Source organism: Saprolegnia diclina, assembly GCF_000281045.1.
Source record: "Saprolegnia diclina VS20 unplaced genomic scaffold supercont1.30, whole genome shotgun sequence".
Lineage (NCBI taxonomy): Eukaryota > Oomycota > Saprolegniomycetes > Saprolegniales > Saprolegniaceae > Saprolegnia > Saprolegnia diclina.
In genome coordinates, this window is record NW_008246097.1 from 354599 (window position 1) to 380017 (window position 25419).

The 25419-nt window shown below is 60.9% G+C and overlaps 8 protein-coding genes across 10 annotated transcripts; 3 read left to right on the top strand and 5 right to left on the bottom strand.

The window, feature by feature from the left end:
- The first annotated feature begins 356 nt into the window (after nucleotides 1-356).
- On the top strand, nucleotides 357-4511 carry SDRG_09484 (hypothetical protein). Its single transcript, XM_008615420.1, has 11 exons — nucleotides 357-868; nucleotides 914-1200; nucleotides 1248-1373; nucleotides 1425-1625; nucleotides 1677-1703; nucleotides 1749-1946; nucleotides 2000-3016; nucleotides 3065-3109; nucleotides 3157-3353; nucleotides 3396-4383; nucleotides 4445-4511. The coding sequence occupies exons 1-10, from the start codon at nucleotides 418-420 to the stop codon at nucleotides 4285-4287; spliced, it is 3441 nt and encodes a 1146-aa protein (XP_008613642.1). The 5' UTR covers nucleotides 357-417; the 3' UTR covers nucleotides 4288-4383; nucleotides 4445-4511.
- Nucleotides 4512-4581: 70 nt separating this feature from the next.
- SDRG_09485 (hypothetical protein) lies at nucleotides 4582-5395 on the top strand. The gene has a single exon (XM_008615421.1). The coding sequence runs from the start codon at nucleotides 4617-4619 to the stop codon at nucleotides 5232-5234; it is 618 nt and encodes a 205-aa protein (XP_008613643.1). The 5' UTR covers nucleotides 4582-4616; the 3' UTR covers nucleotides 5235-5395.
- On the bottom strand, nucleotides 5299-7563 carry SDRG_09486 (hypothetical protein). The gene is made up of 10 exons (XM_008615422.1): nucleotides 7467-7563; nucleotides 7380-7420; nucleotides 7257-7329; nucleotides 7090-7211; nucleotides 6933-7043; nucleotides 6799-6885; nucleotides 6357-6752; nucleotides 6073-6308; nucleotides 5935-6015; nucleotides 5299-5888 (listed from the first exon to the last, which is right to left on the bottom strand). The coding sequence occupies exons 1-10, from the start codon at nucleotides 7537-7539 to the stop codon at nucleotides 5348-5350; spliced, it is 1761 nt and encodes a 586-aa protein (XP_008613644.1). The 5' UTR covers nucleotides 7540-7563; the 3' UTR covers nucleotides 5299-5347.
- Nucleotides 7564-7726: 163 nt separating this feature from the next.
- On the bottom strand, nucleotides 7727-9571 carry SDRG_09487 (hypothetical protein; the record flags this gene model as incomplete). The annotated part of the gene is made up of 4 exons (XM_008615423.1): nucleotides 7727-8557; nucleotides 8604-8776; nucleotides 8820-9098; nucleotides 9145-9571. The coding sequence occupies 4 exons, from the start codon at nucleotides 9569-9571 to the stop codon at nucleotides 7727-7729; spliced, it is 1710 nt and encodes a 569-aa protein (XP_008613645.1).
- Nucleotides 9572-9588: 17 nt separating this feature from the next.
- On the bottom strand, nucleotides 9589-11833 carry SDRG_09488. 2 transcript variants are annotated; one of them, XM_008615425.1, is made up of 5 exons: nucleotides 11473-11833; nucleotides 10829-11424; nucleotides 10273-10783; nucleotides 10037-10232; nucleotides 9589-9989 (listed from the first exon to the last, which is right to left on the bottom strand). In XM_008615425.1, the coding sequence occupies exons 1-5, from the start codon at nucleotides 11732-11734 to the stop codon at nucleotides 9647-9649; spliced, it is 1908 nt and encodes a 635-aa protein (XP_008613647.1). In that variant the 5' UTR covers nucleotides 11735-11833; the 3' UTR covers nucleotides 9589-9646. The 2 variants fall into 2 exon arrangements, with proteins under 2 accessions (XP_008613647.1, XP_008613646.1); XM_008615424.1 differs by having other exon boundaries at nucleotides 10829-11427.
- Nucleotides 11834-12098: 265 nt separating this feature from the next.
- Nucleotides 12099-14246, bottom strand: SDRG_09489 (hypothetical protein). The gene is made up of 4 exons (XM_008615426.1): nucleotides 14174-14246; nucleotides 14059-14122; nucleotides 13848-14009; nucleotides 12099-13799 (listed from the first exon to the last, which is right to left on the bottom strand). Exons 1-4 carry the CDS (start codon nucleotides 14195-14197, stop codon nucleotides 12286-12288), a joined length of 1764 nt encoding a protein of 587 aa, XP_008613648.1. The 5' UTR covers nucleotides 14198-14246; the 3' UTR covers nucleotides 12099-12285.
- Nucleotides 14247-14533: 287 nt separating this feature from the next.
- On the top strand, nucleotides 14534-17118 carry SDRG_09490 (the record flags this gene model as incomplete). 2 transcript variants are annotated; one of them, XM_008615427.1, is made up of 14 exons in its annotated part: nucleotides 14534-14623; nucleotides 14680-15036; nucleotides 15082-15222; nucleotides 15266-15346; nucleotides 15395-15457; nucleotides 15508-15626; nucleotides 15675-15842; nucleotides 15892-16007; nucleotides 16060-16145; nucleotides 16190-16310; nucleotides 16360-16599; nucleotides 16652-16778; nucleotides 16826-16946; nucleotides 16996-17118. In XM_008615427.1, the coding sequence occupies 14 exons, from the start codon at nucleotides 14534-14536 to the stop codon at nucleotides 17047-17049; spliced, it is 1884 nt and encodes a 627-aa protein (XP_008613649.1). In that variant the 3' UTR covers nucleotides 17050-17118. The 2 variants fall into 2 exon arrangements, with proteins under 2 accessions (XP_008613649.1, XP_008613650.1); XM_008615428.1 differs by having other exon boundaries at nucleotides 15675-15839.
- SDRG_09491 (hypothetical protein) lies at nucleotides 17077-25353 on the bottom strand (the record flags this gene model as incomplete). The annotated part of the gene is made up of 11 exons (XM_008615429.1): nucleotides 17077-17546; nucleotides 17593-18339; nucleotides 18380-18549; nucleotides 18591-19290; nucleotides 19336-21273; nucleotides 21327-22091; nucleotides 22141-22597; nucleotides 22641-22822; nucleotides 22872-23188; nucleotides 23234-24571; nucleotides 24615-25353. The coding sequence occupies 11 exons, from the start codon at nucleotides 25351-25353 to the stop codon at nucleotides 17184-17186; spliced, it is 7716 nt and encodes a 2571-aa protein (XP_008613651.1). The 3' UTR covers nucleotides 17077-17183.
- Between the last annotated feature and the right edge of the window lie 66 nt (nucleotides 25354-25419).

A 25419-nucleotide genomic window follows, 5' to 3' on the forward strand; every position in this document is an offset into this window, starting at 1 on the left:
CCCACGCACGGGCGGAGATGGGCATGGACTGTCTACCTCGTCGCATCCGCGCTTCCGGAAGCGTGGCGATGCCCATGTCCCAACCCATCGGCGCTGCGTCAGCATCGAGATTGATGCTCCTGGACGCGGTCCGAAACCGCGCGGGTCACATTTTGGCCAATCAAAACGCGTCAAATTTAAATATTTGAAGCCCTTGGAATGGGATCCAGCATATTATTTTGCACGCCCGATGCTTGCGATTTCAAATTACTCGGTTTTTGTATGGAAGCGGTGGCAGTGCGCTAAAGAATTGGCGATTGCCATTAAATTTCGCAACCGCGCAAAATAAAAGCACCCAGTGGTTTGCCATACACAACCAATTCCTTGGGACCGCCTAATTATAGAGTCCAAGCGCGGAGGCCATCGACGGACGACGTGATGATGGAGCCGACGATGCAAGACTACCTCAAGCGCTACGACGAGGAGCAGAAGGCCCGCGCGGAAGCAGGTCGACGGGACATGGACCTCGGCGAAGAAGACCATGCGAAGCATGGCGGTACTTCCAAGTACACGGACATGTTCTTCGGAAGCGACAGCGACGGCGAGCTCTCGCAGTCCAACCTTCTCGGCGAGATGTCCCGGGACTTCATGGCCTCGACCGATGGCAAGAACATGATGGACGATACGAACTTTATGAGCAGCCTCCTCGGCAGCCCCGTGACCACGAAGCCGTCGCAGCTACTGGACCCACCGGCGCTACCAACCAAGCAGCAGCGGGACTCGCTCGAGTCGCTCTTTGCGCCACAGACGAACCTCGCGATCCAAGCGAACCACATCACCTTTGACAAGGACCCGATTAACCTGGACACGGAGAGCTTCGTCGACGCAGGTAGAAGTGACATCCCGCATCACCCTTTCCACAGGTCGTGTGTAGCCACGTTCTTGAACCGACAAGAAGCGCTCATGAAGCCGCAGACGACGCGACCAGAGGCTGGATCGGACAACACGACGTGGACGAGCTCAGGGTTTCGGTCGCCAGACGACTTTTTCGCCGAGCGGTCGCGGGACCTGAGCAACGTCGAGTTTGGTGACACTCCGATTCCGAGAAAAAGCTCGCTGACTGGTCTCCCGGACGCCACTACGACTGCGCCGCAGCACACCAAGGAGGTGCCGTCCTCCTACATCGACTTCAGCGCACCCCCGACGTCGACAACACACAAGGTGCAGATGTAGAGTCTAAACTGCTTCACTGAGTGGTTTTGTTGCAGGTGTTTTTGGCTACGACGCCGTCAAGCGTCATGCAGCACGATAAGCCTGTTGCTGCAAAGACCACATACTCGCGAAGCTCGTTTTCGACGCAGCCAACCATGCCCAGCGTCAAGCACATGGTGCAGGTACTTTTAAAGCCCGTTACCGGTATCCACGGACACGAACCTCTGGAGTAGCCCACGCACTCTACGCCACGACCGCAACAAGTGTCTTCGCCCATGTATCGCGGGTCCTCGTGGACGCCAACCCCCAGCACCGACATGAGCCAGCCTTCGGTCGGTCTTTCAGCGCCGTTTATGGACTTGTCCATCTCGCAGTCGACACCCGTCAAGGATCTCGTGCCCCGACGCCAAACGCCTCCGATCGAGACGCAGCAGGTGGGTGAAGCCAATACAACCTCAATTTTGTGCTCATTTGGATTTACGTAGCCACTCTCCATCTCAACGTACTTACAGGTACCGTTTTTGCTTGCGCCAAAGCAAAAGTAAGCGGCAACGTAGAACTCGCTCGCCAACTATGCCAACCGCCCGAATGTGTCGAGCGTGCCCGTTAACATTGACGACGAGCCGTTCAAGGTCGTTTCGGACGCAGTACAAGCAGCCATGTCTCTCACGGCCAATGAGCGCGAAGCTGCTCAGTGGCATGAACCCATTCACCCGTCGCACGTGATCCACTCGTCGCTCGATGCCGTTGCTGCTGTACCATTAAAACCCACGATCCGTACACAGAGGCGTTGACATTATTGCTGTAGGTCCAAGCTATGATCGAAGCAACAGGACACATGCAGGCGTCGATCTCCGAGGTCATGCGACTGCGAGCGCACGCCAAGCAAGCCATCGAGGCAGCTGTGGTCTCGGAGGCTATGGCGATCGCCGACTACCAAAAACAGCGCTGGTCTGAGCCGCCTCGTCCGCGCGCCGGGTCGCAGCAGTTTGAGAGAAAAGCGATTGACAACATCACGGCCGAGCTCACATCGGTGGTGCAAGAACCCACACAGCCCGTGCTGCCACCACCTCGCCGCAGCTCTCGAGCATCGATCCTTTCAATGCAGTCGAGCCGAGCTATGGCGGGCGGCAAGGTTCAGCGCACGCTGGACATGTCGCAACGCCAAGAACGAACAACACAGGCACATCGTGACGCGCCGTTCTCGGCCATGCAGGCGGCCGCACGAACCGATAATGTCATTTCCAAGTGCGCCGACACTACGAACAACCCGGACGGTGTTTCGCCAAGCTCGACGCGGGCGCGCGATTCCAAGCTGACACGCGAGTTTGGCCTGTCCCCAATCCCGTTTGAGCCCAGTAGTATGTCGGTCGACGAGTCCATCACACCGCGTCCCCCGTATGACCGCGATGTCGATCCGGCAGATCGCGCAATGTCGGAAGCTGACCGGCGTCAAATGCACGCGCTGCTTGCAACGAAGAGCCCGATTGAGGGCGCAGCTCGCGGCCATCAGTCGACAGCTACTCCCGTGCGAAGCTACAAGCGCGATTCAACGCTGCGGACCAGTCGCAGCGTGACGCAAGACTCCGCAAAGCCAAACTTGCGAATCGACACAAGTGTCGCCCGCGCCGCGTTTCCCGAGAAGTCGAAGCTGGAGAAGCCGCCGTCGACCAAGATGCATCGTGACGACCTGCGAACGGCGTTCACGGACCTTCAGCGCCATGAAGCGTCGACGCCGTCAGAGCGCTACTCGATCCAGCCACACGCTGCGGACAACAATCCTAGCACAAACGACGCGCAAACGGACGAACTTGCATACAAGGAGGTTGGTGGCTATTTCCTTTTCTATCGTCTGTCGTCACAACTACCGTAGGTGCCCATGAGTCCTCCACCGACACCATACACCAAGGCACTCGAGGTACCTCGCTCTACAATACACACATCTAAACCACACTTCGTGCGTAGCGCCCCAAGCTATGCAAGCGCTTCCTGTGCACATTAGGCGGCGAGATCTCAGAGACTTTTGTGTTTCGCAACACGAGCGCGACCTACGCGCGTATCTGCGCGTCGATTGTCCCGCTGAGCCGTGGCTGCAACCAGTTTCGTATCGTGCCCACCGTGCTCGAGATGCCGCCCCACGCGTCGGACCACTTTGTCATTCGGTACACTTTCGTTGTGCGATTGCCACTGAGGTGAAATCCTAGATTCGTGGCAACGCACGTCGGCGCCGTATCGGGCATCTTTCAGTTTCGGAGCATGAGCGGCGACCCGCGCGCGACACCGTACGAGATTATTGTGGACGCCCACGTCAAGAACCCAGCGACACCCGTGCGCCAGCCGACGCCGCCGCGTATTGTGCAAGAGGTGGCCGACGAGGACGCGCTCGAGGCCAACGGCAGCACGGTGGACGTGCATCCGACGTTTCTTCGGCTCTTGGCGGCCAACGACGCCAAGTCGTTTGAGGTCATCAACTTTTCCGACAAGGACGTGCCGTTCTCTATTGCGTGCCCGTATCCGCACATTTCGCTTGCACCGACCCAAGGTGTCGTCCGACCCAAGAGCAAGTCGACCGTAACGGTCCATTGCAACGCGGCAACGCCATCGGTGCTGCCGCCCAACAAGAAGACGTGGTGTGGCTCATTTACGATTACGCTGAACAACACCCTCACGCGCGAGATCAGCGTCGTCGTTGACGCATCTGCGCTCGCCCACGAGGCCCCGTCGTACCCCAAGTCAAGCCAATTGAGTCAGAGCAGCGTTGCGTCGTCGACGCGAACCAAGAAGCGGTCCAAGCGCGGTCTCTTTTTTCAGGCCGAAAACATGGACTGCGGCAGCGCGGCCCTGCACACGTCGCAGTGCGTTCCCGTGCGCATCTGCAACGGTGCAAAGGAGCCCATGACGGTGTTTGTTCAGACGCTCGGTCGCCCGTTCTCGTGTGCCTACTCGAGCCTCACGCTGCGCCCGCGCTCGTACGTTGAAGTCCCCGTTGTCTTTACCCCCGAAAAGCTCGGCGACGCGTCGGTGCCAATGGTCGTCTACTCGACGACGGACAAGGCCATCTTGATGCTCCACGGCCGCGCGACGGCATCGGCCTAGTCGTTATCTAATATACTCTTAGTCGAATCCAATTGAGTGTCTCCTAGTACATGACAAGTTGTCCAATCGTCAAATCCACTCGACAAGTCGTCTTTGGTACGTTGGCAACTGCACTACCAAAGGTGTCGGATCTAACACGAAACACATTGATAAAAAGGTGTCGGATCGTCCGCCTGCGCTGGGACGCGGCCACGTCAGAATCTGGCGTATATGCGGCATCTGCCACATGATCAAGGGCAATATGCCGAAAGTAGACTGGCTTATTTGTGGCAATCTACCTGGTTTGTCCTTGAATAATTCTTCTGATCGTCAAAAAGACTGGAGGGACGATGGCGGAGACCAAGACAGCGAGCAAGAAGGCCGACCGGGTCGTGCCATCGGGCTGGACGCGCGTCGAGAGCAAGAGTCGTCCTGGCGAGTGCTACTACCTCAACAAGAAGACGGGCCAGAAGACGTGGAAGTACTCGGAGATGATGAGCAGCATCAGCAGCAGTAAGGACGGGAAGCGGAAACGCGACGAGAAGGCCAAGTCGTCGTCGTCCAAGCGGTCCAAGAGCGATGAGAAGCGGTCCAAGGTCGACGACGATGCGACGGTGCACGTTCTCCACATCCTCGTCAAGCACTCAGGCAGTCGCCGGGCGTCGTCATGGCGACAGGACTCGATCACGCGCAGCAAGGACGTGGCAATCCAGCGCCTCCAAGGCCTGCGCGACCAGATCGTGCTCGCGGGCAAGCAGGACGACGGCGCCGTCCGCGAAAAGTTTGAGGCGCTCGCCAAAGTCGAGTCGGATTGCAACAGCGCCAAGCGCGGAGGGGACTTGGGTCCGTTCGGGCGCGGCAAGATGCAGCCGCCCTTTGAAGCCGCGGCCTTTGCGCTGGCGCCGGCCGAGCTGAGCGAAATGGTCGAGACAGAGAGCGGTGTCCACATCCTCTATCGCATCAAGTAGCTGTATATCCTACACTGTACTGTACAGACGTAGTCGTCGTTGCTTGCTCTGTCTGGTAACAGTATTTCGTAGAGGAAGCAAAGCAGGGTTAGTTGTAGAATTAGTGGATCGATCTAAAGCGCAAACACGTTGGCAAAGCCGTCGTCGGCGCCAAACACCGCTGTGCAGCGCTCGTACGCCACCGGCACCTTTTGGTTCTCGCGCCGCTTGAGCGCCGACTCGACGAGGGCGTCGTACTGGACGTCCATCATCTCGGGCGTCATGTCGAGCATCGCGGTCCGGATCTTCTCCTTGAACATGCTCGCCTTGGCCTGCACGTCGGCGTGGTAGTGCTCCATGAGCGACACCATCTCCCAGAGCGAGCTCTGGAGCGCGTTCGTCTTGGCCGGGTCGTTGGTAGTCGCGTCGAACGGGTCCTTCCCGCCCTTGAGCGTGATCTTGCTGCTTTCCTTAGCGATCTTGGCCGCGGCCGCATCGACCTCGTTCTTGAGGCCGAGGTTCGCGCGCTTCTCGGCGGCCTTCTCAGCGACCGTCATGACGGACGTGCGGTGGATCAGCTGCGTGCACTCCTTGTGGCGCACGACGAGGTTGTACACCATGGGCACGATGAAGAGGATGGCGCCAGGTTCGGCCGTGAGCGCCACGCGCGCGAGCCTAGACACAAAGTTTGAGCTATGAGACAAATGCGTTGTCGACGCACCGCTTGGCGAACGACGCGACGAGGTACGCGGGCAAGTGCGTCGACGACAGGAAGAGGGTGAGGAGCTTGAAGAAGCGCTTTCTAATTGCCAAGAAACATCAGAACTGGTTGCGCCGACCCAAGCACATGAGTACGCACCGGTACTTGGAGCGGAGGAGCGACGTGTCCCCGATGAGCGCGTAGAGCTTGGGGAAGAAGTCGGGGTAGTCAAAGTTGAACTCTTGCATGAGGAGGAAGAGCGAGTTGAGGGCGAGAAGACTCGTGATGCCACCGACGTTGTACGAGTCGGTGAGAAAGTCCGCCAGCAAAATCGGGTCCACCAAGTACGGCATGATCTCGTCCGGGAGCTTGGCCAACACGGTCTTGTACATGTCCTAGACGCGTCTTGAGAGTCTTGCGACTGCGAGCAGGAGAGCCAATACCTCGGGCAGCTGGTGCTTCAACAGCGCAATCCACGCGGCGCTGAACGCACGTTCGTGTTCGCGCGGGTTGTAGAGCGACGGGCTCTTGGACTTCTTCTTCTTCTTGAGCGGACCGCCCGTCGACGCCGCCGGGCGCTTCCCGTTCGCGTTCACAGCCACTTCGTCTTCATCTTCGTCCTCCTCGTCATCTTCGTCATCCTCATCATCCTCGTCTTCGGCGTCCTTGGCCGCCATGGCGATGTCGCGTTCCGTCATCTTGGGCGTCACGAGGAACGTCGCGATATCGTCGCGGCTGTCGGGCACAGTCACCATGTCCATGACCGCCAGTGCGTTGCGGACGAGCGCGGACGTCGGCTTGGTCGTAGTAGCGTCCAGCACCACCGCGAGCGTCTTCATCTACATGCTCCGTGAGCCGCCACGTCATGGTACATGAATCACGAACCGTGTAGTACTGCACGTCGATGTACGCAGCGACGAATTCACCCTTGAAGACGCTGAGCAGCTCGCCGTTGAACTCTTCCGAGAGCAGCTAATGACAACATTCTCGTGAGCAAAGGGTTGGCAACGTCGTCGTACGAGCTGGCGCACGACGCGGCTGTAGGTTTCGTTGCCGAAACCCTCTTCTTTGAGCCCCTTGAAGACATTTTCGCGTGCCACGACGTCCATGAGCGTTCGGAGAGCGGCGATCTGAGCCCCGGCATGAGCGCCAGTTGGCACAGGAGAGAGGAGATACCTGCACGTTGTCGTCTTCGTCGTCGAGCCACTCGACCATCGTGTCGAGGAAGGCGACATAGTTGTCCCAAAGCCACTTGCGGTACTTGGCGACGGCGTCCTGCGTCTTGCTCAAGTCCGGAACTAGCAGACGGTGAGCTGCGCCAGTTGCGCATGCGTTGGACGTACTGCGAAGGTCGCCCTTCTCGGCAAAGTAGAGGAAGAGGCGGCGGAGCGACTGCACAGCGGTCTGGGCCGCGGCCTACGTTCATCATCCTGAGCAACGACGCTGGCAGATGCAATCGCATGTACCTTGTCGCCCTTCTTGAGGCATGCGCTGATCTTGGTCAGCTCTACGCGCGCAGGCATATGAGCCGTCGACCGCCATGACGTTCGTACCATTGGTGTGCTTGGCATCTTCCTTGATCTTGGCCTCGAGCTTCTTGATGTCGACGCTGCTCAGTGGTGCCATGGCTGTTGCTGCTGCTCGGATGAGTTTTGCTTGGTACGAGGATCCTCCGTATAATCGAGTTTATCCGGATCTGTTTTGACTGGTTTCGAGGCTGGGGTGAGTGGACCAATCCCGTGCGAGGTGAATGACGTGGCGCTCTGGGGGACGAGATACGCCAGTCAATCTGTGTACAGTATATTGCATTGCACTAGGTCTTTTCGGGGGGGAGGACGCCCCACGGCTGCGTATTGAACTGCGACTCGAGGCTGCCGGCCCACATTCGATGGTAGCTCGCGCCGCCGGCCTTCTTGGCCATGCGCGTCGAGAGGCCGTACTGCTTCTCATCTCGCTCGACGACGCCGCTGCTGTACACGAGGCGCTGATGGGACTTGGCACGCACCCGCGCCTTCTCCTCCCACGACGCGTGCTTGGTGCGAAACTCAGCGTTGTGTTGCATCCGAAGCATGTTGTGGTACGTGCGCTCGTGCCGCGCGGCGAGACGCGCCTTTGTGCGCTGCAGATCCGCTTCGGGCAGGCCGACGCGCGCGCTCTTTTCGGGGCTAAACTGCTCCATGTTGGTGGTCAAGAAGCGATCTTCTGGCGGAAGGTACGCCGGCGACTCTTTGGCGGGCCAGCGTCCACCGACGCCGATGCGACTCCATTCTGTGACTTGTTTGTGGTGCCGACTCCGGGGGGGTACGACGGGTCCGAGGGTTGCAAAGTACGTCGCGAGGTCTTCGGGCACGCTGGCTGAGGCGTTGAGCGTCGCCGCAGGAGTATCTGGCTTTGGCGGACTGAGCAGCAGCGCCGATGTGCGCTTGCACAGCTGCTCGGGAAGACAGCCCGGAAGACTCTCGACGTCCGGGAGCTTGATTGGCGTCAAGACGGGTGCCGGGCCGTCGAGGTCTTCGAAGATCGGCCGCGGACTCGGCACCGTCTTGGCGCGTGCTTCGAGCTGCGCGAGCTCGCGCTGGCGGCCGTGCAGAAAGAGGTCGCGCTCCCCGCCTTCCGGTTGACTCGAAAAGTAGCTGATGAATTCCTATCAGCGACCTCAAGCGGCGCTTCGATAGCCGACATTGCTGTACCTTGAAGGAAATGTAGCCGTTCTGGTCGGCGTCGATCGTCGAGATCATCGCATCCAGCTCAACGGGGTCGATGTCCAAGTCGAGCATGTCGCGCCCGAGCGCCGCCTTGAGCTCGTCGTACGTCAAGGACCCGTCGCCGTCTTGGTCCATGTGGCGGAACGCATTTAGCAGCACTAGCCTCCTTCTGTGAGATATGTTGGTCTTTCCGCAGTATACCTCTCGAGTTGCTGCCGTACGCGACTTGCTGCGACACTTGCTTGGTCAAGAGCTTCTCCGAGAGCTCGGCTTGGAACGCAGCGACGCGCGCCTTGGTGCGCGGCGTCACCGCCAGAGGACGTGGCCGCGTCTTGAGCGCGGCCGTCGCGCCCTCAAAGCTCTTGAGCATCGGCTCGGCCTCAAACATCTCCGAGAACTCGGCAAAGTCGATCAAGTTGTTGCCGTTGGTGTCCACCATGCGGTATAAGAGCCGTTGGTCGTCTTCGGCCATGTCGAGCCCTACGCAGGTCCTCCGCTCGCTATCAATCTATCAAGTGGCGACTACCAAGAAACGAAATCGACTTGTGGAACTGCTCGAACGTAATGTTGCCCGAGCCCGACTCGTCGAACGCGCGGAACATGGCGCGCATCGAGCCAAACCGAGTCGCGACGCGGGCGCGGAGCTTGTTGCGGTTCTTTACAAAGAGCGCCTGCGTGACCGGGTTGCTCTTGTCGAAAATTGGCGTCACCGGCGGCTCACGCCCCGTGGCCGTCGTGTGCGGCCGCGGCTCGAGTGGCGTCGGTGTCCGGGTGCGCGCCACCGGCGTCGGTGGCGACGGCACCGGCTCGCGGCCGTAAATCGCACCGGAAAGCGCCGTCAACTTGGGCGACGGCAGTTGCGGCGACGACGACGAGGCGCGCAGGAGGTTGGTCGCGCCCACGTGCACGCGCTTCTTCTGCACGAGTGGCATGCGACTCGGCGACGCCGCCATCTCCCGCGGGCACCGCGTCGACGCCATTTGTACGTAGTTTGATGTGCACTATAATTAGTTTCAATACGAGACAAGCTACGGTTTCGACGAAGGGACGAGCGTCTCGAGGGTCCGAGCGAGCGCGACGGTCGCGCTGGGGCAAGGCAGGACGGCGGTCGCTCGCATTGCGCTACCGCGTTGGTCGTTGGCCAGTTGCAGCGCCAAGTGCGGCGCTTCGCGGGTCGAGACCGCGCCGGGTGGCAAGAGCCGGCCGCCGGCGACAGCGACCCAAGTCTGCGACGCGAGGCTGCACTTGTGCATATGCACCTTGACGTGCGTCAGTCGCTCGCCCGCCTCGGGAAAGACATCGACGACCACAGCGCTTGCCCACTGACCGGTCGCGTCCAAGTAGTCGACACCGTCGCCGACGACGAGTTGCCTGCCGCCATGATGTGGGCGACTTACGAAGAGAAGAAGGTTACGTACGTGGCAAACTGCGCTGCGAACGCACAGGCCGCAGTCTGCGCCGGCGTCCGAGACGGTGCACGCTGCACCAGACTGCGCTTGCCTGGCGCCTTCTTGGACCGGCGACGAAGCGCGTTGTACGAGGTTTCCACGCGCTGGACAAGCGCGGCTTCTTGCTCGTAGAGGGCGTCGAGCGAGGCCATGTCGCGCACGCGGTCTACAGGCCTCGTGAGAGGCGCTAGCGCAGGAGAGCGTACCGGCGAGGTGGCGCAGCGTGTGCCAGTTGGAGAGCACTTGGGGCACGAACGCCGCCACGCACTGCTGTAGCGCGACATGAATCTCGTCACTCTCGGTCGCCTCTGCGGGCGTCGGGTCCGGGAGGAGGCCGTCGATCGGGAACGAGCCGTCGTCGCCCAAGGCGGCTTCGAGTTTGCAGTAGTAGGCCTCAAAGACGTCGTCGTTGTAGCTCGTGGCGAGCACGTGGTTGTCGTCGAGCGCGACAAAGTCGCCGCCAACCGCCTCGACAAACTCCTGGTCTTGCCACACTTCGCGGTAGTACCGGCCTCGACGCGGCAGCACGAACGGCGCTTCGTCGGTGGCTTCGGGGAGCCATCCGGGCGGCGCTTCGCGAATGAACGGGTCGCCCATGGTGGCGACTGCGCGGCTCATGCGTTCGAGCTCGTCCGCGCGGCTGACATCGATGGGCTGGAAGTAATCGCGGTCAAACATGGTCCACATCCAGTCTTCGGGTGGCGGCTTGCCCTTCTCCTATGATGCGCAAGAGTCGACTTGCATACGTTGGGTCCAAGGTACCTGGCGGACGAGCCACGGGTACACGGCTGGCCGGCCGAGACGTGATCCTTCATCGTCGTCGTGATGCGTGTCATCATCGTCCTTGTCGTCGTCGCTGCTGTTTAGATTTAGTACCTCTGCGTCATCCTCACTGCTGCTGCTGGAGGGCGCGGCGAAGGAGAGCTTACGCTTGCCTTTGGCGCGTGGGGCGCCGGTTGAGGCGCGACGCGACTTGGGCGACGGGTTAGTGGCGCACGCGCGACGTCGTGGCGGCGCCGTGTGCGTACGTGCTTTGGCCGCAGGCTTGGCTTCGTGCGCGACGTGGTTGCGTGGCTTGGGCTTCTCGGGCGCCGGCTCTTTCATGTCGATCTGCAAGAGGTTCAAGAACCGATTCTTGGTCGCAATCTTCTTGCGCTGGGCGACAACGGATGGCGGCGTCGACATGGCATTCGACGGCGTTGGCGATGTGTTGTTGGGGTTGACTCGGCGGCGCTTTGTGCTGGACGCTGCTCTCGGCGGGACGGTCGCTGGCTCGTCCTTGACTGTAACGTGCGTGCTCGAAGACGATGGATCGCTTGCAGCAAGGCGCGGAGGCGACAGTGTACGCTCTGGTATGACTTCTAGCAATCGTTCACGAGACTGCGCAATGGGATCGCAGTACGTACGCGTTGTAGCCGGCTCGATGCTCCGCGTCGAGTTGGCGTCCACTGCAATGCCCTCGTCGAGGCTCGACACTGTGGACGGTGATCGCCCTCGAGTCAAAATCTGTGCCGGCTGTGGGCTGCTGTAGAGCTTGGCCGCTGGTGCGTGCACGTCGATGTCGACGTCGTTGGCTACACCGTTGCTCGTCGCCGGACCGGTCGTGTCGCTATGGAGCAAAAGAAGATGGGATCGCTCCGTGAGCATCCCGTCGCTTCCCGAGGCCATGTCGTCGGTCGTTGTCGTCGTCCAGGTCGTCGGCGCAGTCGCGTCGACGGAAGCAATGGACGGTACGGACAGCAACTTCGATTTTTTGCGCAGAAATTGTTCCGCACATGGCACGGCGGCTGCCGGCGCGTGCGTATTTTATTACAAACCGCTAAAACCTCAGATTTTAAACTGCATTTCAGTATTCCTATCGTTAGAATGACATTAAATTCCTTTAATGTGAATTTAAAACCAAGCGCAAAATGGAGGACGCGCCGGCGACCGACCGACCGACCCGACAGGTCGGCCAAGCTCCATGGCGCTGACGCCTGCGCCGACGACCCAGCGCGCTTAGCGCCGACGACCTACGATACCAAGCGCCGCCCGCTATTAGCATGGCGACGGGCGGGCGTGCATAGGCCATGCAACAACCGGCCACAGATGGGAGGAAGATGGCTCTTTATCCATGGACGATGATGATGATAGTGGATGGAAATGGTTCAAGATGACAAGACGTGTGTGCAAGGGCTTGCGATGCATGTACTAGCACTTGTCATTCGGTCATATCACCGTCATTCGTCGTGCTTGGTGCGCTTGTGCGCCGGCGACGCCAGCCCCAGTGGCGGCTTGCGCTTCTCGTGGAGGTCATCGACGACAATCTCATCGTCGTCGTCGTCGTCGCCATGACCCTTCTCGGCGTCGGTCGCCGGCTTGGTCTGCTCGAGCTTCCACTTGGCAAACTCGGGGCCGAGCAAAAAAGTGAACGTCGAGGGCTCGTCCGCCGCCTCGGCGGGCGGCGCCCAGTCCTTGATGCACAGCGAGCTGTTGAAGTCCTGGGAGAAGTCCTCGACCGTGAGCACCGTGTCGTGGTGCACGCCGCCGCCAGGGAGCTCGTCGAGGCGCTTGGGCAAGTTCACGCGGAGACTCTCCTCGGCGTCGTCGCCTTCTTCGTAAATCGTGTTGGCGCCAATCGAGACGGTCGGCGCGTTCATGCCCATGCGCTTCTTGAGCACATGCTCGACGAGCTGCTCGAGCGTCGTCGTCTTGAGCATGAGCGCGAGGTCGAGCACTTGGCGCGAGCACACAAAGCACTTGGGGTTCGGCGCCGAGAGCGCGACGGGGTTGAGGAGCACGCCGCGGCCGTCCCACGACCGGTTGCAGTACGTGTACTTGCACGTCCTCGTGATCGACGACGCCTCGAGCGAGAGCCGAATGATCTTGAACGCTTCGAGCACCTGGAGGCCGGCGACGATCGCATTCGTGGTCGCGATCGCCGGGATGATGTTGCCCGCGATGCCCTTGCACGCAAAGAGCGACTCCATCGGGATCTGGAAGACGTGCGCGCGGAGGTTGGCGGCCGCCGCAACAAAGCGCATGGCGTGGACGTCGTCCTTGTCAAACTCGAGGCTCCCGACGTCGTCGTTGGACGAGAGAATCGTGGCGACTGCGTCGAGGAACGTCTGCGCGCAGGCGTCGAGCGACCACAGCATGCGGTCGTGCCACTTGTCGACGGGCAACGGCGGCAGCGAGAGGTCCTCCAAGACGATCGTGCGGGGCATCTTCGTGGCCGTCTTGTACGTCTTGATGTCGAGCTTCTTTTGAATCTCAAACTCAAAGAGGCCGCGGAAGACGCCATTCGCGTACGCCGTCGGAGGCAGATCCCGCGCGAGGACGTGGTCCATGAAGGCCGACTTGTCGTCGTTCGCCGGGTCCTCCCAGAGCATCGAGTCCTGCGTCTTCCCAAAGAGCAGCTTGTAGCACTCCTTGGCCCAGACGATGCAGTGCACCATCTTGTCGGGCGTGCTGCGGATCGTGCAGATCGGGTACACCTTGGCGGTGGCCTTCTCCGTGCACTCGTAGCACTCGGTCTCGCCCTTCTTGATGACCGAGACTTGGCCGAGGTACCCGGTCGTGCCGCTTTCGATGAGCGGGACGTTGGCCGCGAGGCAGAGACGGTTGACGTGCTTGCGTGCGTCGACGTTGTCGAGCGCGTTGAGCACGAGCGCAAATTGCTCAAAGTACTCGATCGAGTACCGGCTCGTCTTGATGTTTTCATGGTGCGCCGTGATCGTCGCCGACGGATTGACTACAAGCAGGCGGTTAGGACGGCGACGGTGGAGCGAGAGCGCATTACATTGAAGCGCAACCTCGCGGGCCACGATCGCCTTGCTCATGCCCACGTGCTGCGAGCGGAAGAGGAACTGCCGGTTCAAGTTGGACACGTCGATCGTGTCGAGATCCACGATGGTAATGTCCACAAAGCCACTCAAGACGAGGTTCTTGAGAAGCTCGCAGCCTACGCAGCGCGAATGGAGCCGACGACGACGCCTGTGACGACGACGTACCGATGCCACCGGCGCCGACGACCAAGATCTTGGACGCGTGGATCTGGCGGGTCAGGTCGTCGCCCTAGAGAAGGAAGCGCCATGAGCCTCGCCCATGTTCGCCGAGGTCGTCTACCAGCGCAGCAGTAAGGAAGGACATGGGAAAGGCCGCCGGTTCGTTTGGACCGCTTGCTTGGCTCGGCGCGAAATGCCGGATACGAGCCGATTAAATACGGCAGATGCCACGTTTAATTTTGGTCGCCACGTTCGGTCATAAGAAATGGCAGGACCGCCGGGATCCTTATGCGAATCGGTGCATTCATCCTATGCGTACTTACCCAACCGCTGCGCACGCTCGTACCCATCGTGGAGGTCGTGAAGAGCGCCGGGCCGTGCCATGGTTGCGTAATTCCTGGCTCGTATCCGGAACTCGCACCGGCGTCGGAATTCCGGATAAAATCGGCGTCGCAACGTTGGAACAAATAATTTTGTCGTCATGTCCAAGGCGCAGCATGAGCTGAGCGAGCTCCTCCAGGCGCATTTGCCGTCGTTCCTGGACGAGATGGCGAACCACCGCTACAAGAACGTACGCTCCATCTCTAGCTGCATGGGCCATACACGTGCAATGACGGCGTTTCGCAGGCGAAAGACAGCGTCCCGCTCGAGCAAGACGGGAACCGCGAGTGGCGCCACCTCTCGCGCTTGCTGCACATGTGGGCCGACTGCGAATCAACGTACCACAAGATGACGTACTTGCAGCCCGAGTATCTGTACAAGGACACGCTGCGCAGCTTGTACCTCCAGCTCAAGACGCAAAGCCTCGTGTGCGCCGACTTGCTGCATTTCCACCGGCGCGACAAGGCCGGGTCCGAGTCGGACGTGGACAAAGTAGGTCCATCGCTCGCCGCGATCGCCGCGGCTGCCAAGTGCAGCACCCCCACGGTAGTCGCTCCCTCTGGCTATTACGACTCGCTAAGGTTTTCATGGCAGAGTGACCAAGTACGCTACTCCACATCCTTGCGTGCTCATACTCGCGCCACCTAGACCTTCCTCAACGACAACCCGTCCAGCGCCGGGTCGGTCGCGTCCAACCTCTCAGAGTTCGATCAGTACTACGAGGGTCCGCCGTCGGTGCGCATCATCGAGTACAAGACGTTTCTCGACCAATGCAGCCGATACTTTGAGGTACTCCCTGCACAGCTGGGCACGGACGGACTTACGTATGTAGCAACGCCTTCTTCTCGTGTCGTTTTACCTCGGTTTGGCACGCGAAAAACCGCACGTTCACTATTTGTTTGACTACAAAGAGGTGGGTAGCTTGCTCCATATCGACATCGAAACGGAAGCGGTGGTGTAGAAGGAGCAGTCGCTCGAGAACATCCAACATGCGCTACGTACGCTCGAGCACCCGTTCTTCCACGTACACTAGAGCACATCACCCGTTGCCGACGCGAGGTTTCATGGGCGTAGGCGCTGCAAACCGCCGCGACGATGGAAGTGCAGACGATTCGCGCTGCGCTCAAGTGCGAGATGATGCTGTCGCAGTACAACTACCTCCACTCGATCATGGCGCTGCACAAGCTCAAACAGTACGTCCTTGTCGGAGGATGGCGCGAGGATTCATGCCGGTGAACTAGACAGCTTGGCGCGTGGGCCGATCTTCTGGACCAAGCCGAAGATGACGACGACGAGTCACCGGATGGTACGACGTCGGATTTGCGCATTTCGCGCACGTCGCGCAACTCGGACCGCGTGCTTCCGACGCCGCCCGGCCGTCTGTCGTTGGAAAGCAAAGCGCACCTGTGGTATACAATATTCAAGTCTAGAAACTAACTGACAATATTGTCCATGTAGTACCAAGCCGCATCCGATCGCAAAGCTGTTGAAGCGCGGCGAGTCGTCGTCGAACGTGTTGCAGCCGAGTGCGCACTCGCTCTCGTGCTCCAACTCGCAGCACGCCGCGCCGTTTGGTGCGTCTGCCGACGCGTCGTCGTCGGTGGTCTGTCATGATGACGCGTCTAGATGACGCGATTGTGCTGCCGCTCTTTCGGTGGTCCAAGAAGTTCTACCAGTCGCTCGTGGCCAAGTTTACGCTCTACTTTTACAAGGTCGTGACCTCGAGGGCATCTCATTTCTGATAGTTAGATCCTAGTGGCTCGATCAAATGGACGGACAACTGCAGCCGCGGGGCATTCTTCCGGTGCCAAAGGCGATCGTCAACCACGTCGGCCTCGCGTACACGGAGCTCATCGACACGTTCTTTTCGCGCCACTGTACTTAGCAAAGTAGCCCGTCCTTTGGTCGTAATTTGGGTGTGTCTAGTCTTGCGCGACCACAGCGAGAGCGCGCAGCTTCTGCTCGTGCTCGACTCGGCGGGTCTTCCAGGTCCCTTCCACGCCAAGGGCTACCTCTGTCCGTCGCAGACGATCGCAGGCCCGAAAAAATCGTCGGCCAACCGCATCCGCGCGGCCAACAAGACGTATTTCGGCAAAGTGTCGCGGTACGACGAAGACATTCACGGCGAATTCGCGCCGCTGTGGGGCGTCGCGTCCTTCCCCGTCGGTACAAAGACATTCTGTTTGACAAACTATCGCAAATGGAAATATCTGTCTAGTCTATTGCTACCCCAAGGCCGAGCCGCCCGAGCACTTTGTGCCACGGCATTTTCCAAACCTTGTGGGGCTGCTCCAGGACCTGCCGCCATGGGACGCCAAGGCCAAGACGGCCCACACGTCGCCCATGTAAGCTCATCGTACACAGTGTTTGTCATCTAAATGCTGTTTCCTAGTACGATCCACCACGAGAAGAAGCCCGCGAGCACCTATGCGATCGCTCGCGTCGACGCGTGCGTCTACTTGACGCTCATCTTCGAAAAGCGCAAGCAAGGACCGTCCGACAAGGTGTTGCAGGTACGACGACGGAATGGGAAGAATCCATGGTGCGGAAGGCAGTGCGTAGGACCTCTTGGTGCTCTTGCTGAGCAGCCTCCAGCACACGACCGTGTTTCGATAGACGTTGACGCAGTATCCTGCGTGTAGATGGATAACGAATTGCATTTTTGATGGATCGTTGGAGTCATGGATAGTACAAGCGCTGGATTATTCATGGATAGTACAAGCTGGACACTGCAGCCGTGGCCTTGGGACTCACGGCGCGTCGCCAATGTTGTCGTCGCTTGGCGTCGGCGCGGCGAGAACGTGGCGTAAAAAGTAGCAAATCGCAGGGTGCGGCTGGTTGATCCCACGGGCCGTGCAAAAGATGCGCTCCAAGGCACCGACGTCGTCGAGGGAGCACGTGATCGCATGCAGCACAGCGTCGTCCCGACCCAGATTCGAACCCGCGTCGTCCGCAAGGCGTGTCGGAGGCTGCAGAAGCGACGTCATTTGAGCCAGCACCGCGTCCAACGCAGCTTGCGGGTGCTCGATGTGGTCTTCCTTGTCCTGGAGCGCGTGGCGTAGCCGCGAAATGTCGGCCTTGAGCGCCCGCACGGCCGACCAGCTCACGTGACTCTACGGGATGCGGTTGAAACATTGATACTCCTCGCCTCGGCCAAACCTTGCGGCTCAAAAGCGGCGCGTCAGCGAAGCGCGAATCGTGGGCACTGGTTGCTGTGCCGAGCGCATAGTACATGTCGCCTGTCGTCGGCGACGTCTGCAGCCACTGCACGCACACGAGACCTCCGGGGATCTCGGGGTCGTCTTTTGGCACGGGCGGCAAGGATGATAGACAGAGCTTGGCGTACCCGCTGTGGTTGATCGCTAGAAAGTTATGCAGCGAGACGTGGGCGCGGTGGAGCTGGCCGCTGAGACTCGCGTCAAACACCACGTCGTGCTCGCGGCTGAACGAGACAAAGTAGGGCAAGACTAGGTACCCTAATTGCTCCATCGTCGGCGCGCTGCCATTCGTCGTTGAAGTCGACTTTGCACTGGCGAGGATCTCTTGCTGCAGAAAGGTCGGGAGCGTCCCGAGACCGGTGGCACTCGTCGCGTTGAGCTGACTCGAGTTCCACAAGCCAAAAAGCTGGTCCTGGAGCTTGCACGCGAGCTGGAGGTAGTGGAACGCGGCCTGCGTGTCGGCGTCCGAGCGCTTGCTGCCAAATACGACGACGAGCTCCATGCACGCGTCGTACATGTGACTCCGCGGGTGCCCACCGTCCTTGATCCACAGCGTAAGCGCTTCGAGGAATGCGTCGGTGGCACCAGGGGCCGCCAGCCGACGGAGCACCGCGCCCTTGAAGTAGAGAAGGAGCGGCTTGAGGTAGCTCGGCGGGTGACACACATGCATGAGCGCCTCGAGACCGCTCTACCAGCAACATCAGTGCCTGCTTTCAGAGGATTCATACCATAATGACGGGCAAGAGGTGCTCGAGCGCTACGTCGTCAGGGCACGCGCGGTAAAGGTCGAGCTGACGCGCCACGAAGTGGGCTTTGAGCACGACAAACATGGGCACACTCGGGTGGTAGAAGTTGAGCAGCCGCAAGCGGTGGGGCGTATACGCCAGCCCCATCCAGCCTACACGGACGCTACGAACGTGATACAATCGTCGAGCGCACCTTGGTGGGTCAAGAGCGCGTCGGTGGTCGCAATGGCCGCAGTGAGCACGGCGACGCTTCTGCGCAGTGCGTTTACGTGCTCGTCGACGCTGCTGCTCGACATGGCGTCCGTGCGGTGATGCACGCTGAGCATGATGCACACTTCGGCGTGCGTGAGGCTCGGCAGCGCGGCGTCGTTGTCTGCCACCCACGTCTCCGCGTCGGCAAGCGCGAGCGTCCGATCACCGCGCAGCAGCCGTGCTTGGATGCGCAGCGCGCGCAGCTGCAGAGCAAAGACGCGGTCGTTGGCCGTGGCTGCCTCGTCGAGCGCAATCTCTGCGAGTGCAATCGCGTCGTCGTAGTGACCTTGGGCGATGTCGCAGCGCATACTCAAGACGCGGCAGTCGAGCCAGTAGAGCACGTTGAGCTCGGACGACGCGCCGTCAAAGTATCGATCGTCGTCGCGCTCGAGCTTGGGCGTGGCGCTGTAGAGCTTCATGCCACGTACAAGCGCATTGCGAGCTACTTCGACGAACCCGTCTTGCAGGGCGATGGTCGCGAGGAGGATGTCGCACTCGCAGGCCACCTTCGTGATGTCGCAGAGGTGCAGCGGCTCCGTGTCGGGCACAGCGGGGACCACCGGCTCGGTGGGTTCGGGTCCCTTGCGCGCGCTCGCGGGAGCTTCTGTCGGCGCGGGCGCTTGCGACTTGAGGACACTTGCCTACTCATGCTTTCATTTCATGCATCACATGTTGGTCGTTGGTACCTGGAGGGCGGTGGTGGAGTTGTTGAGCGCTGCGCGCAAGGCCGTGCCTTGGGGAGACGCACCTTCGTGCGACGCGAGCGCCGCCATCCATCGAAGCAGCGTGAGCACCACCAAGTGGGCAACGCGGCTGCTGCCAATGCGCGCTTGGAGCTCGCTCAGAAGCTTCTCAATACTGAGGTCGCAGAGCCAGCGAAAGACAGCGTCGTTGTCCGGGTCCCCAAGCCTCTTGGACGAAGCAAACACGACGTGTGGCTTGTGGCAAATGTCGCTCAAGAGACGGCAGGCGTCGCTCATGTAGCCTGCGCCGATGCACGCCTCGGCCTTCATGCGCTTGGCCTGGACAGCACCGCGGGCGTCGCGGAGGTACCTTGTACTCAAGACTTCCAGCGCGCACGCCACCGGGAACACCTCAATGTACTGTTTATGGGCGAGGAGCGTCTCGAGCAACGTGCTGCACGCAAGCACCAATGCCGCTGGGTGCGCGAGCTTGAGATGCAGCTCGGGCAGAAACGACAGCAGGTCGTTCGCCGTGTAAGATGCGAACGCGGCGGGGGTGCGCGCATCCGGGTGCGGGAGCGACCCTGTAAAGAACGTCGTGACGACCGCGCTACCGAGAAGCGCGCACTCGAGACGCGCGTGGAGGTCGTCGGTGCCGAGCGCCCACGCCAGCTTGCCGACGAGCTGCGTGCAGACGAGCGCAATGATGGCGCCGTCGCCGTTGAGGTCCATTCGAGTGCTGGCGAGGATCGTTCGCCAGTGCACGCGGGCATCCAGCGCCCCAAAAACGGCGTCGATCGCGTCCGTCCACGCCTTGATCGCGCCGACAACATCGGCTTCGGCAAAGAGGTAGTCGCCTTGCTCCATGAGCGCCAGTGTGAGCTGCAGCGTGGCGCGCTTCTGGCGACAGAGGCCAATGCAAGCCTTGAAGGCGCCGAGGATCTCGCGTTTCGAGATGCTTTCGTCGAGGAGGACGTAGCGCTTGACGACGTTCTTCTGGGCGCGGTCCAGCGCCTGCAGACACATGCTTTTCGAGCGCGTGAGGAGGTCGAGCCACGCCTGGAGGCGCGTCCCATGGTCCTTTAGAAGCGTTTGAAACGACGTCAGGTCCCTCACGGTGGCTTCGTGCACGCTGCGCGCGTCCAGGAACGCGCGCTCTTCGTCGGAAATGACTTCGTGCACGACGAGGCGGCTGCGCTTCTTCTTCTTCTTCGCCTGGCTGTCCTCAAACGCCTTGACGAACGCCGCGAGGTCCGACGTCGCACGTTCAACGCGGGCGTCTTGGAGCGCAACGCGCTGCATTTGGGCGAAGACGACCCACGGAAGAAGGAGCTCGGACATGGCGCTTTGGCCGCCACTGAGCACGTGCGCTCGCTTCCCGAGGACGACGAGCTTTTGCCACTCGCGGCCATGACAGAGTACTTGGAGTGTAAAGAGTGTGACTTTGGTGAGCCAGCCGAGGTCGAGACCGGGCGTCGCATCGGCCGCCGCCGCCAGCTGCGACGACGTGGCGACGACCGGGCGCTCGTCGTCGACAGCGTCCATGGACCGACATAGTACGTCCACGTCGTTATGGAGAATGCCAAAGCTATGGAGTTCGAGGACGTCCCAGACCCGCATGCAGCACACAAAGAGCGGCTGCCAGTCGTAGCCGCTGGCGTGAAACTCGAGCGGCGAGACCCACGCGAGCCAGAGACCGTTCCACACGGCGCGCACTGCCTCGAGCAGATTCGGCCACGCCCGGCCATGGTAAAACAACTGCGTCGCGGTCGCCATCTCGAGAAGAAGGCGGTGGACACCGTCGTGCTTGAGTCGGTCGCCTGGGCTTTCGTACGCCGCCGGCAACGAGGCGGAGAGCGGCGTCAGGTACAGCCACGAGAGGTCGTGGTCGGGCCCTTGTAAATGGTTGAGCGTGGCGTCGTCGGCGTGCGACGACGTGACCTAGTCCGAACCATGAGTGCGTTCGTATCGAGCGCCGATCATTGAGGACATACGTGCAGGAGGCCCCGCAGGAAAAATACTTGGCCACTCCAGAGGTACACGTCGGTGTCGACCACGTCGGGTGGCAGCACATTTGGCTCGTCATGCGGCGTCGTCTCGACGGTCGTCGCCGTCGGATCGGCGCGCGCAGTGGCCAGCACGTCGGGCACGGGCGCTTGCGTCGGTGGCTCGGGCACGAGCTCGGCGGCGTGCAGCTGCTGGAGCGTGCGTTTGGCCTCGAACGAGATGAGGAGCTTGTACGACCACGCAGCACTTTGCAAGATCGCGTCGAGTCCCTTGTCGCCGCGGTCGACGCCGAGCCGCACGACGCGGCAGACGTACGGAAGGTACTCTCGGTGGTGCACAAAGAACGTTCGCAGCTCGTTCGTGGCTTTGGCGACGTTGGCCAGACCCGGCAACGCCTCTTCGATCGGCAGCTCGCCCTTGGTGTCAGTGTCGCGGGGCGTCGCTTTGCCCTTCGCTTTGTCGACGTCCGGCGCTGAAATCGTCGTCGTCGCGCTCAGCTCGAGCTGCGCCATCCACTCGCTGTCCAAGAAGATGGTGTCGCGGAGGCCGCAGGCTTGGGCGTTGGCCGACCGGAACGGTGCGTGCACGTGCATATTGAGGTGCTTGAGGCCATCGTCGTGAAGCTTCAGACACGCGTGCGCGGCCTGGAGCTCGTCCTTCTCGGTCGCAATGCGGAGGAGCTCAAAGCTTGCGCACATGTACGTAGCGTACAGCGCGTCGTCCCAGTGCGTTTCCGGCACGAGCTGCAGGCTCTACACACAAAAACCCTCGGTTCGCTTCGAAATGAGCCGAACAACGTACTTCGAGAAGCATGCAGAGGGGCTGGAAGAGCGCACCGCCCGAGCTCGGCAAGTGCAAAAGCGGTACCATGAGTCGGTACAGCCGGTGGCTCACGCTCGCCATGTACTCGTGGTGGCCCGTGAGCGCGGCGACCTCCAGCGCAAGCATACCCCGGTTGATGCTGCTGAGGACGTGGAGCTGATCGTCGATAACGACGCGGGTGCCATTCGGGCTACGAAGGCGGCCGTCGGTGGCCGGCTCACCGACTTCGGGTCCGATGAGGATATAGACGCAGCGCAAGAAGACGTGCAGCACTTGCATCGGGTACTCTGCGATCGCGCCCCGGGGTGCGCCGTCCAGCGGCCGCTCGAGCTTGAGCGCATGGGAGAAGAGCGGGCTGCAGCGCCATCGGTTCCGCACGGGCGCTTCGTCGACAAACTCGGCGTAGACGGCCTTGGCCGCTTGCACCGCGATGGGTCTACGAGCACCTTAGTCGGAATGCTAGTGACAATGCAACAAACAAGTGTCCGAGGTCTTGGGCGATATGGGCCAAGAGTCCATAGCACAGTGGCAGGAGAAGCGGATGCAACGTCACGACGGGACGCGACGTGGCGCCGATGCCTTCGATGACCGCATTCGAGCTGTCGTAGGCCGCGACGGCAAACACATAACTCTCGTTGGGCAAGAGCCCCGAGATCGTCACCTACAGGCAACCGGTTAGTAGTAAACGGTTGACGCCCCGATGGTTGTACGAGTGTCTGGCTGGGATCGACAACCGCGCCGGTGCCGGGAAACGCCATGTTGTTGAGCGAGACGTCGGTGCCGGCACCCGTCGCTTTGCCAAACACCATGAAGTATGCGACGTGCTTCTTGAGCGGTGCGAACGGGGCAAGCCGAAGCGACACAAAGGTGGCGCCCCGCGAGGCGAGGCGGGGCGCCGACGGCTTCATGTGCAAGGTTGGCATGGGCGCCTCGGGCTCGGGCGCATGGCGCACGTCCAGTTCGTCATGGCGGAGCGCGTGAAAGCAGCGAAGCGCGTCGGCCAAGCACGACTCTTGCTCGTCACGACCTAGATTGGACATCTTGGGCACTGAGAGAAGGAGGTCATCTGTACCTTTGGCGCGACGTCGTGCGGCTTGAAGCATGAGCAGCCCACGTCGGTAGTCGTTTCGATTGCACTCGGCCACGAGGCGCGCTTCGAGGTGCGCAAATGCCTTGCGCCCGCACGCGCGGAGAAGGTCGTCGTACTCGCATTCGTAGAGCAGCAGCGTCATGTCGGTTTCCAAACTCGCGAGCAACCGGTTCAAGCGCTGCATTTGAAAGAGCGCGCCGTCAGTGGTGGACGGAAGAAAGGCGGCGTCAAGGATCGACGCGCCGTACGCCGCGCCGTGGAGCACGTGGCGACCGTCTGGCGTCGACGCCACTTCGTCATGGAGCTGCACGTCGACGCAGGCGCTCCGGGCGCGCGTGATACCGTCGAGGCCGACGCGAAGCACTTGGATACCGACACGGGTGTCGCCGACGTCGGCGAGAAGGCGGCCGAGACGGAGCGCGACAACCGCCCGCCACACGACGTCGTCGAGTTCGATCGCGTGGGCGACCACGTGGAGGGCAAAGAGGACGTCCTTTGTGAGCTCTTGGACCGTCACGGGGACGTCGGTGTCGGGCAGCCGGTCGTCGAGCGCTCGGAGGCACGGGACGATGCAGGAGTGCCACAGCGCGAAGACCATCTCGGCGAGCACGTCATGGCGCAGTGCGCACAGCGCGTCGTTGCGCGCGGCGGCGTGCAAGACGACCACGAGGCGCGTGAGGAGCTCCCCGTTCAATTGTGTCACCGACATTTCGTCCGGTGCGGTTTGCATGAGCGATACAAAGGCATGGAAGAGGCCGACCTCGTCCGTGGCGACACCGGGCGAGAGCCGGGGGAGGAGACTACTGTAGACGTCGGCAAACGTGTCCCAGTGTTTGTAGCGCACACTGAGCTTGAGCAAGTCAATGTGCTCGTTAAGCGCCAGCGTGACGGCGAGGCCCTTGAGGCCTTGCAGCATCGTCTCGACGTCGGTTGGCGCAAGAACGACGGGCGGTGGCGGCTCGGTGGGCTTGATCCACTGGCCAAAACCGACCCAAGACGACGGCAACGAGAGCGAGAGGATCTGGAGCATCGCCCGCGCGCGAGCGATGGGGTCTGAGAACGCGCTCTCGACATCGGCTTTGGCGACGCTGACCAGAAGCTGCGGCGCACTCGGCGCCTTAGTGCACCGTAGAATCGGAAACTTGGCGATTTGGAGGTCGCGTTCGGCTGCCTTCAATGCAGCGTCGGTCGCCTCGGGCAGCGGCAAGTCGAGCTCTTCTTCTTGCCGGAGCCGGTGTACGCGCTTGAGCCCGAGGTCCAGTGCGGCGAGGGCCGACTTCCAGAGCGCGTCGCGCTTGCTCGGGTGTTTGAGCGCGAGGGCTACACAAACCGCTATCGCATATATGGTCAATAGTGTCTGTACCGTTGTAGCCCGTCGCAATCGCAATGTAAATGTACGTGCGCCATGCGAGAAAGCGCACCGTTCCCAGCGGAATGAGGCTGTCGAGGGCGAGGCTGCAGTACTTGAGGTACGGCAACACGTCCGCATCAAAGCCAAGCGTTTGCAGTGGCGCGCAGACGCTCACGATGTGGATTGTGCCGTTGAGTACATGGCCAATGCACGTAGCGTGCGTCGCTTTGTCCGCGACCACGTCGCGATGGACGGCGAGCGCGAGCGCGGCAGCGAGCGCATGCTGGAGCGACCCGAGCGCATCACATTGCCGTCGGAGCGTCGACGGGCACTTGACACGCGGGTCGCGTTGGTTGAGCTGGCGCACGGCGCAGAGTGCTGAAACATATGTGGCACGCACGTATAGCTGCTGGTCTGACAAGGTCGGCGCCGTCTTGGTGCCGTAGAGGCTGTTGGCGCGTTGATACAGAAGAGTCGCGACCGTGTACTCTTGCAGAGCAAAGAACATATCGCCAAAGCTCACGAAAAGCTCCACGACGAGCGTGAGCGAGAGCTGCGCCTGCATCTCGTGCAAAAGACGTTGGAGTTTGTGCCCGAGGCTACCGTAGTAGCCCACCTCGGGGCAAGCGTCGTCATCGCCCAAGTCGACAAACTTGCGGCCCTTTGTCTCCTTGATTGTCGAGAGAATCTGCTGCACGTCGTGCGTAAAGTTGGCGGCCAAGACGCTCTCGTCCACCTCGTCCTTGCCCATGTTGCACTTTTGTCGAAACACTGGCAACGTTTCCAAAGATACCGTTGCCAAGTGCGCGCGTTTCCA

What these genes read in the sequence shown, in the direction of transcription:
- SDRG_09484 (XM_008615420.1), top strand. Translation starts at nt 418, where the DNA reads ATGATGGAGCCGACGATGCAAGACTACCTCAAGCGCTACGACGAGGAG. An exon ending in GGAGAGCTTCGTCGACGCAG is followed by an intron (nt 869 to 913) that starts GTAGAAGTGACA and finishes GGTCGTGTGTAG; the next exon opens with CCACGTTCTTGAACCGACAA. An exon ending in TCGGACCACTTTGTCATTCG is followed by an intron (nt 3,354 to 3,395) that starts GTACACTTTCGT and finishes GTGAAATCCTAG; the next exon opens with ATTCGTGGCAACGCACGTCG.
- SDRG_09485 (XM_008615421.1), top strand. Translation starts at nt 4,617, where the DNA reads ATGGCGGAGACCAAGACAGCGAGCAAGAAGGCCGACCGGGTCGTGCCA.
- SDRG_09486 (XM_008615422.1), bottom strand. Translation starts at nt 7,539, where the DNA reads ATGGCACCACTGAGCAGCGTCGACATCAAGAAGCTCGAGGCCAAGATC. An exon ending in GCCTCAAGAAGGGCGACAAG is followed by an intron (nt 7,330 to 7,379) that starts GTACATGCGATT and finishes TGATGAACGTAG; the next exon opens with GCCGCGGCCCAGACCGCTGT. An exon ending in CTCCTCCGCTCCAAGTACCG is followed by an intron (nt 6,016 to 6,072) that starts GTGCGTACTCAT and finishes CTTGGCAATTAG; the next exon opens with AAAGCGCTTCTTCAAGCTCC.
- SDRG_09488 (XM_008615424.1), bottom strand. Translation starts at nt 11,734, where the DNA reads ATGGCCTCGGGAAGCGACGGGATGCTCACGGAGCGATCCCATCTTCTT. An exon ending in CATCGAGCCGGCTACAACGC is followed by an intron (nt 11,428 to 11,472) that starts GTACGTACTGCG and finishes AACGATTGCTAG; the next exon opens with AAGTCATACCAGAGCGTACA. An exon ending in CACGCTGCGCCACCTCGCCG is followed by an intron (nt 10,233 to 10,272) that starts GTACGCTCTCCT and finishes CGAGGCCTGTAG; the next exon opens with ACCGCGTGCGCGACATGGCC.
- SDRG_09489 (XM_008615426.1), bottom strand. Translation starts at nt 14,197, where the DNA reads ATGTCCTTCCTTACTGCTGCGCTG. An exon ending in CCTTCCTTACTGCTGCGCTG is followed by an intron (nt 14,123 to 14,173) that starts GTAGACGACCTC and finishes TTCCTTCTCTAG; the next exon opens with GGCGACGACCTGACCCGCCA. An exon ending in CCGCGAGGTTGCGCTTCAAT is followed by an intron (nt 13,800 to 13,847) that starts GTAATGCGCTCT and finishes GCCTGCTTGTAG; the next exon opens with TCAATCCGTCGGCGACGATC.